The sequence below is a fragment of the Rana temporaria genome, chromosome 1 (assembly GCF_905171775.1).
Source record: "Rana temporaria chromosome 1, aRanTem1.1, whole genome shotgun sequence".
Taxonomy (NCBI): domain Eukaryota; kingdom Metazoa; phylum Chordata; class Amphibia; order Anura; family Ranidae; genus Rana; species Rana temporaria.
The window spans coordinates 337,951,395-337,964,166 of NC_053489.1; the positions used below are offsets into that span (position 1 = coordinate 337,951,395).

The following is a 12,772-nucleotide window of genomic DNA, read 5'->3' on the forward strand; positions in this document are numbered from 1 at the left end:
AAATGTTGAAAAACAAGTTCAACCTTTGGCTGTACTTCAAACTTTGAATGTCAAAAAAGGAGGGATACAGGAAAATCATAAAAAAAATAATATTTTATGGTTCAGATTATGGAGGAGTATTTCCTTGTAGAAGAGAAATTTGTTCTACACTAGGATGAGCTTTATGTTCGAGTCGAACATGAGTTCGACTTGAACATTGGCTGTTTGCCCGTTCGCCGAATAGCAAACAATTTGGGGTGTTCGCAGCAAATTCAAAAGCCGCGGAACACACTTTAAAAGTCTATGGGAGAAATCAAATGCTAATTTTAAAAGGTTAATATGCAAGTTATTATCATAAAAAGTGTTTGGGGACCCGAGTCCTGCCCCAGGGGACATGTATCAATGAAAAAAAGTTTTAAAAACTGAAGTTTTTTCAGGAGCAGTGATTTTAATAATGTTTAACCACTTGAAGCCCAGGCCAATTCTGACACTTCGCTCCTACATGTAGAAATCCACATTTTTTTGCTAGAAAATTATAAAACCCCCAAACACTTTATATGTTTTTTTTTTTAGCAGAGACTCGAGAGAATACAATGGTGGTCACTGCAACTTTTTATCTTGCACGGTATTTGCGCAGCAATTTTTCAAACAAGTTTTTTTGGGGGAAAAACGTTTCTTGCTTTAACTGCTTTAATAGGGGCGGAGGCGCGCACTCGCACCCCAGCTCGCTCCTGACTCCTGCGGGCACCCACGATCCCTCGTTACAGAGCGAGAACCGGGAGCTGCGTGTGTAAACACACAGCTCCCGGGCCCATCAGGGGAGAAATGCCTGACCGTCTGTTCATACAATGTATGAACAGCGATCAGTCATTTCCCCTAGTGAGTCCACCCCCCTACAGTTAGCACACACCCAGGGAACATACTTAACCCCTTCCCCGCCCCCTAGTGTTAACCCCTTCACTGCCAGTGGTATAGCAATGAATGCATTTTTATAGCACTGATCGCTATAAGAATGCCAATGGTCCCAAAAATGTGTCAAAAGTGTCCGCCATAATGTCGCAGTACGAAAAAAAAAAATCGCTGATCGCCGCCATTACTAGTAAAAAAGAATAAATAATAAAAATGCCATAAAACTACCCCCTATTTTGTAAACGCGATAACTTTTGCTATAACTTTTGCGCAAACCAATCAATAAATGCTTATTGCGATTTTTTTTTTAGGAAAAATATGTAGTATCGGCCTAAAACGAAGGAAAAAAAAATGTTTTTTTATATATTTTTGGGGGATATTTATTATGGTAAAAAAGTAAAAAATATATATTTTTTCAAAATTGTCGCTTTATTTTGGTTTATAGCGCAAAAACTAAAAACCGCAGAGGTGATCAAATACCACCAAAAGAAAGCTCTATTTGTGGGGAAAAAAAGGATGCCACTTTTGTTTGGGAGCCACGTCGCACGACTGCGCAATTGTCAGTTAAAGCGACGCAGTGCCGAATCGCAAAGAGTGCTCTGGTCTTTGAGCAGGGACTTAAGTGGTTAAAAAAAAAAAACTAACAGTAAAAAAAGTTAGCCCAATTTTTTTACATAATGTGAAATATGAAGTTACGCTGAGTAAATAGATACCCAACATGTCACACTTCAAAATTGCACACGCTCATGGAATGGCGCCAAACTTCAGTACTTAAAAATCCCCATAGGCGACGCTTTCAATTTTTTAACTGGTTACATGCTGTGAGTTACAGAGGAGGTCTAGGGCTAGAATTATTGCTCTCGCTCTAACGTTCGCGGTGACATCTCACATGTGCCGGTTGAACACTGTTTTCAAGTGTGGGCTGGACTTACGTATGCGTTCGCTTCTGCGAACATGGGGACAGGAACACGGGAACAGGGAACACAGGGGCACTTAAAAAAATATATATATTTTTTTATTGTTAATTTTACTTAATTTTCTTTATTTTGACACTTAAAAAAGTAAATAAAAAATGTGATCACTTTTATTCCTATTACAAGGAATGTAAACATCCCTTGTAATAGGAATATGACATGACAGGACCTCTTTACAGTGAGATTTGGGGTCAATAAGACCCCACATCTCACCACTAGGCTGGGAAGCCTAAAATAAAAAATACGATCATTGCTTCACAGCTGAAGCGGCGCAGTTTTTTTGAATGCAGAGGCCGGGCGTGACATCATAACATAGCGCCCGACCTCCGACGATCATAGAGACTACGGAGACCATCTGGTCCACCGGAAATCTCTATGCTGATCATCATCCGGGGCCAGCGGATTCTGTCTCTGACTCACTGATCGCAGCTGTGAGTCGGGAAAAGCATCCTCTGTGCGCCAAGTGGTTAAAGTGAAACAATAAAAGTGAAATATTCCTTTAAATTTCGTACCTGGGGGTGTCTATAGCATGCCTGTAAAGTAGCGCATGTTTATAACCCCCTGCACAGAATGACATTTCTAAAAGGAAAAAAAAAAGTCATTTAAAACTACTTGCGGCTATAATGAATTGACGGGTCCTGGCAGATAAAAGTCATTGAAAAAAAAACGACATGGGTCCCCCCAGTCCATTACCTGGCCCTTTGGGTCTGGCATGAATATTAAGGGGAACCCTGATCCAAAAAAATAAAAAAATGCATGGGGGGGTCCCCCCAAATTCCATTACCAGGCCCTTCAGGTCTGGTATGGATATTAACCACTTCCAGACCTGCGCACGACGATATACGTCCTCTTTTTAAAGATGGATATCTCGGTAACGGCAGCAGCTGCTGCCACAACCGAGGTATCCATCTTTAGTGTGAGCGGTCCTGTACACGATAGCGGCGGATTCGCTGCGAGATCGCCGTTATCGGTGGCAGGAGAGGGCCCCCCCCCTCCCGCCGCTCACCCGTCCCCATAGCTCTGCTGGGCGGAAGTGACGTCAAAACGTCAGTCCCGCCCAGCCTCTTAACCACTTGACAACTGGGCACTTAAACACCCTTAATAACCAGACCAATTTTCAGCTTTCGGTGCTCTCACATTTTTAATGACAATAACTCAGTTATACAACACTGTAGCCAAATGAAATTTTTGTCCTTTTTTTCCCACAAATAGAGCTTTCTTTTGGTGGTATTTGATCACCTCTGCGGTTTTTATTTTTTTCGCTATAAATGAAAAAAGAACGAAAATTTTGTAAAAAAATGAATTTTTCTTCATTTCTATTATAAAATTTTGCAAAAAATGAATTTTTCTTCATAAATTTGGCCTAAAATGTATACTGCTACATATCTTTGGTTAAAAAAAAAAAAAAAATTGGATATTATTTAGTCTGGGTGAAAGTTATAAGGTCTACAAGCTATGGTACCAATTACTGAAAATTGATCAATTTGATCACATCTGATGTACCGACAGCCTCTCTCATTTCTTGAGACCCTAACATGCCAGAAAAGTACAAATACCCCCTAAATGACCCCTTTTTGGAAAGAAGACATTCCAAGGTATTTAGAAAGAGGCATGGTGAGTTTTTTGAAGTTGTCATTTTTTCCCACAATTCTTTGCAAAATCAAGGTTTTTTTTATGTTTATTTTTTTTCCACAAAAGTTTCATATTAGCAGGTTATTTCTCACACACAGCATATGCATACCACAAATTACACCCCAAAACACATTCTGCTATTCCTCCCGAGTATGGCGATACCACATGTGTGAGACTTTTACACAGCGTGGCCACATACAGAGGCCCGACATGCAGGGAGCACCATCAGGCGTTCTGGAGCACCCAGACCAGTTCTGACATTTCTCTCCTACATGTAAAAATCATCATTTATTTGTTAGAAAATTACATAGAACCCCAAAACATTATATATGCTTTTTTAGCAAAGACCCTAGAGAATACAATGGCGGTCGTTGCAACTTTTTATCGCGCATGGTATTTGCACAGCAATTTTTCGAACGCATTTTTTTGGGAAATAAAACAGTTTTGTGCTTTTTAAAAAAAAAAACATTAAAGTTAGCCCAATGTTTTTGCATAATATGAAAGATGAAGTTACGCCGAGTAAATAGATACCCAACATGTCACCCTTCAATATTGCACACGCTTGTGGAATGGCGCCAAACTTCGCTACTTAAAAATCCCCATAGGTGACGTTTTAAATGTTTTTACTGGTTACATGTTTTTAGTTACAGAGGAGGTCTGGGGCCAAAATGATTGCTCTCGCTCTAACGTTCGCAGCGATACCCCACATGTGTGGTTTGAACACCGTTTTCATATGTGGGCGGGACTTACGTACACATTCGCTTCTGTATACGAGCACGCGGGAACAGGGGCGCTTTAAATATTTATTTTTTATTTTTATTGTTCATTTTACTTTATTTATTTTAGTTTGACACGTTTTTCCCCAAAAATAAATGTTTTGATCACTTTTATTCCAATTACAAGGAATGGAAACATCCCTTGTAATAGGAATATAGCATGACAGGTCCTCTTTACAGTGAGATGTGGGGTCAATAAGAGTCAGCGGTGAGTCAGAAGAAGCACCGGAGGGCAAAGGGAGTGGGAACGTCCCTTTTTGCCTCCCGTAAGAACGATCAAGAGGCGGAACAGCCGCCATGATCGTTCTTATGGTGTAGAGAATCGCCGGCTGAAAAAAATGATATCTGAATGATGCCTGTAGCTGCAGGCATCATTCAGATATCCCTGCACAAAGTCAAGGACCTCATATGACGTGGGCGGGAAGTGGTTAAAACTCATTTTTTTCCCCAGAGTATTTTCTGGGTATTGCAGAGTATTGGCCGGGGTATTGCAAAGTATTGGTGCGGGGGTATTGCAGAGTATTGGTGCTGGGGTATTGCAGAGTATTGGTGCGGGGGTATTGCAGAGTATTGGTGCGGGGGTATTGCAGAGTATTGGTGCGGGGGTATTGCAGAGTATTGGTGCGGGGGTATTGCAGAGTATTGTGTGGGGGGTATTGCAGAGTATTGTGTGGGGGGTATTGCAGAGTATTGTGTGGGGGGTATTGCAGAGTATTGTGTGGGGGGGTATTGCAGAGTATTGCGCGGGGGTATTGCAGAGTATTGCGCGGGGGTATTGCAGAGTATTGCGCGGGGGTATTGCAGTGTATTGCAGAGTATTGCGCGGGGGTATTGCAGAGTATTGCGCGGGGGTATTGCAGAGTATTGCGCGGGGTATTGCAGAGTCGGCGCGCATCACTGCTTCTGGTGGGCGCCGTTTCAGAACGGCGACCCCCAGTTAAGCAACCACCTTGCCGCCGTTTTTGGACGGCGGCTGGTGGTTAAGTGGTTAAAGAAACTTTTTTTTTTTTTGTCATTTGAAAAAATGACAGTTTCAATTTTCTTTTTTTTTGCATTTAAGTCTAAATATGAGATCTGAGGTCTGACCCCAGATCTCATATTTAAGAGGACCTGTCATGCTTTTTTCTATTACAAGGGATGTTTACATTCCTTATATTAGGAATAAAAGTGATCACATTTATTTTTTTCAGTGTAAAAAGTAATAAAATAAGTAATAAATAAGAAAACAAAAAAAAATGTTTTTTAAAGCGCCCCGTCCCAACGAGTTCGCGCGCAGAAGCGAACGCATACGCGAGTAGCGCCTGCATATGAAAACGGTGTTCAAATCACACAAGTGAGGTATCGCCGCGATCGTTAGAGCGAGAGCAATAATTCTAGCCCTAGATCTACTCTGTAACTCAAAAAATGCAACCTATAGAATTTTTTAAACGTCGCCTATCGAGATTTTTAAGGGTAACAGTTTGATGCCATGCCACGAGCGGGCGCAATTTTTAAGCGTGACATGTTGGGTATCATTTTACTCGGCGTAACATTATCTTTCACAATATATTAAAAAATTGGGCCAAGTTTATCGTCTTATTTTTTAATTCAAAAAAGTTAATTTTTTCCAAAAAAAGTGCGCTTGTAAGACCGCTGCGCAAATACGGTGTGACAAAAAGTATTGCAATGACCACTATTTTATTCTCTAGGGTGTTAGAAAAAAAATATATATAATGTTTGGGGGTTAAGTAATTTTCTAGCAGAAAAAACTGTTTTAGTCTTGCAAACACCAAATCTGAAAAACACCTAAGGTCTGGAAGTGGTTAAGGGGAACCCTGCGCCAAATAAAAAAAAATGGCGTGGGGTTCCCCCCAAAAATCCATACCAGACCCTTCAGGTCTGGTATGGATTTTAAGGGGAACCTTTCGCCAAAAAAAAAAAAATGGCATGGACGGATGACCCCGCCCCCTCTGACTGAACGGGGGTTTCCGGCGGTTTCCCAGTGGTGTCACGGATGACCCCGCCCCCTCTCACAGGAAACCCCTATTGCGTCAGAGGGGGCGGGGTCACCACATCATGGGTGGCCCCGCCCTCAGTTATAAAAGAGCTGTCAGACGGATCGCGCGTCAGAGGGCAGGAGCCTTTTATGGAGGCGGTATCGTTTGTAGCAGCGGGTCGGACTCGTAGAAAGATTATGGCGGTGGTATTTTTTTTTATTAAAGGACTTGTCCCAACTTTGTGTGTGTGTGTGTTTTTTGCTTTTTTTTTCTGGCTTTTTTGGGTGAATGGTAAAGGGAAAAAATTTACCCAGTTACCAATGCACATAGGGGGGCCCGGGATCTGGAGGTCCCCTTAGTTAAAAGGGGGCTTTCAGATTCCGATAAGCCGCCCACAACCACCTAGCAAGGGTTGTGGGGAAGAGGCCCTTGTCCCCATCAACATGGGGACATCCTCCCCATGTTGAGGGCATGTGGCCTGGTACGGTTCAGAAGGGGGGGGCGCTCTTCTGTCCCCCCCTCTTTTCCTGCGGCCTGCCATAATAAGCTCCGATAAGGGTTTGGTACAGATTTTTGGTGGGGAACCCCCACGCCATTGTTTTAATTTTGGCACGGGGTTCCCCTTAAAATCCATACCAGACCTGATTGGGCCATACCAGTCTAGATGTTTTTAGTAACGCTACACTTTTTTCGGGTGAAAAAGCGCAAAGCCCCCCTGCCCCAAAGCACCCCCCCCCCCTTTCCTGACCTGCCAGGCTGCATGCTCGGATAAGGATCTGGCATAGATTTTGGGGGCTACCCCACGGAGTTTTATTTTATTATTTTAGCGTGGGGGGGTTTTCCCTTAGAATCCATACCAAACTCAAGGGCGCACGTTTTTTTTTTTTTTCATCCAATTTTGGCACAGGGTTCCCCCTCAAGATCCTCAGAGCACAAGATGATTCCGACTTCCATTCAAATCAATGGGCTAAAATCATGCCCAAGTCAGACCAAAGTAGTGCAGGAAGCATTTTTAAAGTCAGACCGACAGCACTCTGCTTTCTGCACTGTATTCACCAGCAATTATTTGAAGATTTATGCTCACTCTGGACTTTACCCCAGTCCCCTAGCACTTTATTTAGATTGGGACAGCACCGTTCCAGATGCTATCCCTTTGCACTTTTAATTATCATTTATATTTTGAATACTTAGCACTTTAGGAATGTACATGGTTTACACTGCTTTGTTGAAGTTTACCTGTTTGAGCCCATCTTTCCGAATTTTTTGCACTTTATAGTGGTCACTCAGCATTTATATATTGGTCTATTATCACTTAGAGCACAGCACCATCTATTGATTTTATCTGCATAAGGTTTTAGGCTGGGTTCACGCTGGTACGACACGACAGTCACGACTGTGAATCCGACTTGAAGTAAGACTTCCATCTCACTTTAATGAACGGGATCTGACCTTGATCCCGATAAATACCAGGCCCTTTGAGTCTGGAATGAACCTATAGGGGAAACGCCATGGCAAATAAAAAATAAATAAGACGGCATAGGGTTCCCCCTCCAAGTCCATACCAGATGAAGCTGGCATGGATTTTAAGGGAAACCCCATGACACCAAAACACAATGGGATCCCCCTTTCCCCCCCAAAATCCATAGCAGACCCTTATCAGAGCATGCAGCCCAGCAGGTCAGGAAAGGGGGTAGGGAAGAGTGAGCGCCTCACCCCTTAACCATATCAGGCCACATGCTCTCAACATGGAGGGGTGGGTACTTTGGAGCAGGCAGGCCCTGCGCCCCCCACCCCAAAGCACCTCATCCCCATGATGGGGACAAGGTCCTCTCCCCAACAACCCTGGTCAGTGGTCGCCGGGTCTGCGGGCAGGAGGCTTATCAGAATCTGGAAGACCCCAGCCCCCCACCCTATGTGAATGAGTATGGGTTACATTGTACTCCTACTCATTCACAAAAGAAAAATTCTAGGGCCGCCGTGTGCCATTACTTATACACCCGATGATGTCATTTGAGGCCCCGCCCCTTGTGGCATCACCACCCGGGGCATGAGGAGTGGGGCCCCCGGGTGACGTCACTGGGTGGCCATGCCCCATGGCTATATAAGTAATAGCACACGGTGGCCCTAGCATTACAGCACGAGAGCGCAAGAACACAGCGGCAGAAGAACAGAGGAAGAAGAGAGCGGAGAGAGGAGACCCGGCAGAGAGAGACAGCGGAGAGAGAGGAGAACCGGCAGCAGAAGAAGACATCAGCGAAGGGAGAAGAACCAGAGGAAGATGTCATCAGCTTTAATAATTTACTTTGTCAAAAACCTGTGTGGTTTTTATTTTTGACACTTTATTTTTTTTAGGTGAATGGGTAGGGGGACAATGTACCCCACACTCATTCACATAGGGTGGTGGGGCGGGATCAGGGAGCCCTCTTGTTAAAGGGGGCTTCCCGCCTGCAGACCCAACCACCGGCCAGGTTGTTAAGAGGCCATGGGGACAAGGTGCTCTGAGGTAGGGGGTGCAGGGCCTCTCACAGGGAACAAGAGCAAGAGTTACCCGTGTGGGCGTAGCTTTACAACCTGGTAAACTTGTAGAATTTCATATACATGTGCAACAGCGAACAATAATGTATATTTGTACAGGATAGCTTGATAATCCAATTATAAAAAGGAGCAAAAAGAAACCATGGTAATACAAACATATTTGAACAATAGTAATCCAACGGTACAAAATGATGGAAAAAAGACAAGTTTTTCATTTCACTATAATCAAAATTTATTCTTTTTTACCTTGGAACAAAGAACTTGAGGAACAATGATTTTAAATAAACACTGAAAAAATCTACACAAGTCCTCATTTGCATCAACTTTACGACCACTTTAACACAGTATGGTAATTCCAAAGCTTCAGCTCTCTTCAGAGCAGCTTGAAGTTTCCTCAATAAGCAGATGTATGAGAAGTGCAAAACATCATTGTTCTATCAAGAAAACAAACATTGAAAGTCCATCCAGTCTTCAGTCTCTATACACTGCGAACACTCAAAAGCTTACGGATAGCATGGAGTATGCCGTGGATTGCAGTGTAAAGGGATTGCATTGCTCAAAATTTCAAAAACACACCAAAAAAAATAAAATTTAAATGAAAAAATACAAAAATATGTAACAAATTATAGAAAGCATTTAATGGACAGCTTATGTGGGTCACAACTAGACTGGCTTGCAATGTGCCATTTCCTCAGGGAAACAGGTCCCCCGATTCATGTAAAGAATGCGAACATGCAACAAAAGCCTCACCCCACCAGTTTGATACAGATGCCCTTCAAACAAAATATGATGATGTCATAAGGCAAAACAGTAAGCTGGCTAGGATGGATCTGGCCAGAGAAATCACTTTAAGTGGATACAATTCTGGGCAAAATATTTATAGGCTCAGTAAGGAAAATAGGTGCCCGAATGTTAACAGAGGTAATTATTGCTTTCGAGACACAGGACTTCACTTAACGTAGTGCAAACAGGCATGCTGTGCCTTTAACCACAGCCACCAAATTTCTGCAATTTATTGAGACAACAGACACATTTTCAATAGCTGCTATAGAGTACTAGGCTTTGAGGGGTTGATTTATTAAAACTGGAGTGTGCAAAATCTGGTGCAGCGCTGCATAGAAACCAATCAGCTTCCAGGTTTTATTTGGTCAAATCTTAGGTTAGAAGCCGATTGGCTACCATGCAGAGCTGCACCAGATTTTGCATTGTCCAGTCTTAGTAAATCAACCCCTGAATGTCTGCTGTATTTCAGGCTAGATCACTCAAACCTGATACTTTGGCTATAAATAGATGCTGGTGGGCTGAATCCTCCACTGGCTCCTCAGGTATGACCTACCAAGCTGGAGATTCTGTCTCGGTCACCCAAGCAAAAGAATCTCAATCCACTTTTTGTAGCAGGAACCCTACAACTGCCACCATCATCTCCGAAATGTAAAATGAATAGAGAATCAAACAAGGACTGTGATATGCATGTGTAAATGATCATGGCAGCTTGGTAGGTCTGGGATTTTTAGCTGCATAGTTCTCGTCACCGCAGTCCCTAAAAGTGATAAGCAGGTGAGAGATTCCAGCCAACAGCATCTACCCAAATATTCATTTTCGGAAGCCCGAGGTTTAAAATAGAGAGAGAGAGTTCTCTGGCATGTGTTAAGCTAAGAACAACAAAGGTTCAAGCTTATGCAAGATTCCTATACACTAGCCAGGATGGAAACATGGGAGGTGATTGAGATGGCATAGCAAGACACTGACACATATTCTTGAAGGCTTATGCATATCTTGTTCACTTCTTTTAAGTGCATGTACATAACCAAAAACACGCCCAGTTCACCACAGATTCACTGGAAACCAGACATTAGGGTTGAGAATAATAAATACAAACGGTTATATGAATATACAGCATGCATTTACATTTTGCTTTTTTTAGCCGTTAAACAAGTATAGATTAAAAAAAATAATTAACAAAAAAATAAATTTAAATACAACTAGATCCAACTGTATAAAGCATACAACCCAACAGTAGACATGTTTGATAGCTAATAAATTAAGACTGTATACAGCTCTTCAATGCGGCAAATATAACCTCACTTTGTTTTTATACATTTAAATATATATTTACATTATTTACGGTGATTCAGTCTGCTCATCATACATGCATTAAAAAGATACTAAATATGTTACAAAATGACTTAGGCAATTTTTATTTTTATGTGGAGTAAGAAAATAGTTAAACGCGTGAGTTGCTTTCTAAATGCCATTTCTACCATTTGTAGAAACAAATGTAAACCGGGGGAGGGGGACAATACTAAAGAAAAAAAAAAAAAACACCTCACCAGGAGGAATTATGGCGGCAAAAGGCAAAAGTGAAGTACAGCATTGTGATTAGCAAGAGTCCCAGATGGGACAAATTAGTAATGATCTTTAGGAGCATGGCTAGCCATAGGGAGCAATCAAACAGTCTACTTTTGGTTCATTGCAGTAACAGCTAGGAAGACAATCCATCTTTTAACCTTTGCTTATACACATTAGTCAGCCAGCCATTTGTTTTAGCCTGTGCCAATATTTAGGACAATGCATTCCATTTACTATGAACCAGAAAAGTCACTAAAACGCAGTCAATGGTCCTTAGTATTTGGCTTGCATTTACAAATATGCTGCTTCAACCCAAAAAACGGCTGATCCCGACAACTAGTACACTTTAAAATTGCTTCTCTTGCCGTTTATAGAAAATACACCTACAGGTTGCCACTAAGTGGAGATTATACTTACTCTGCAGCAATGCTACGAGGTAGCAAACAGTGTGTAAGAAATCCAGTAAGATACTGGTTTTCTTTTATAAAAAAGGGAATAGTGAATTGATGCACACATTATTATTATTATTGTTGTGTTAGGGCTCAGATTATAATCACTAGAAAATATTACTGCCTTAATTTCTCATTTTTCACAGAAACTGCATCCAGCTCCACATATTCAAAACAGCACAATGTTTTCCCCCGCTTCCATGAAGTTTACTGCAGAGTACTGCTAACATCTTGAAATTATCTCTCTTTTTTTTTTTTAATAAAAAAAGAAATAAATTCAGTATTGCCCCATATGGACTAAATTACAAACATGTTAAGTCTTCACAGATGCAAGTGCCATGCAAAATAATTTAAAGATCAGACAGCAAAACATACATGTAAAAACTATTCAAAAAGGTAGGTTTTTGTTTTTTTGTCTTTTTTAAAAGCATTCGTATAAACAATTAATAATACTTTTTTTCCTTTTTTGAAATTTTCTTCTTTTATATACAGTCATAAATTGAAAACTATACATCTAGAATTTCTTCCGCTGTGCCACCACATCTTAACCTATATCGCCCCGTCCTCCAACTGATCGTGGGATCCCAGAGGGCAGATAGAAAAATGTATATAGTCATAGATTCACGGATGAACCAGGCCACTGCATAGTCCAGTTTTGAAAAAGGAAGCGGACCTCCCTAAGAAAAAAAAAAAAAAACAATTTAAAAACACATTGTTAACCACCTGACCTCCAGAAAGTTTTTTTTTTACTTTCTGCTATAAAAACATATCCAATAAAAAAGATAAAAATAACTAAATTCATAAATTTAGGCCAAAATTTAATTCTGCTACTTATCTTTGGGGAAAAAAAAACTCAAAGTGTATACCGATTGGTTTGTGTGAAAGTTAAGGCATCTACAAAATTATTGTATATATACACACACACACACACACACACACACACTGGAATTTTTATTTTGTACCAGTAATGGCGGTGATCAGCGACCTATAGTGGACTGTGATATTATGTCGGCAAACACACTGAGAACTGATACGGACATTACCAGTGCCAATACTATATACAAAAAATAGCCCAGCTCTAACACTGCTACAGTAATAATGACACTGGCTGGGAAGGGGTTAACATCTAGGGGCAATGAAAGGGTTAACGGTGTGCCTAACAAGTGTAAGGCTTCATGTATACTTAAACTACT

General features: G+C 41.4%; 1 protein-coding gene across 1 annotated transcript in view; it reads right to left on the reverse strand.

Annotated features, from left to right (window-relative positions):
• Nucleotides 1-8,988: 8,988 nt before the first annotated feature.
• UGCG (UDP-glucose ceramide glucosyltransferase) overlaps nt 8,989-12,772 on the reverse strand; it is a 75,662-nt gene continuing 71,878 nt past the window's right edge. Inside the window, exon 9 of the mRNA XM_040361335.1 lies at nt 8,989-12,256. Within this exon, the coding sequence (XP_040217269.1) occupies nt 12,086-12,256 (171 nt within the window). The 3' untranslated portion in view covers nt 8,989-12,085. The remainder of the gene's footprint in view (nt 12,257-12,772) is intronic.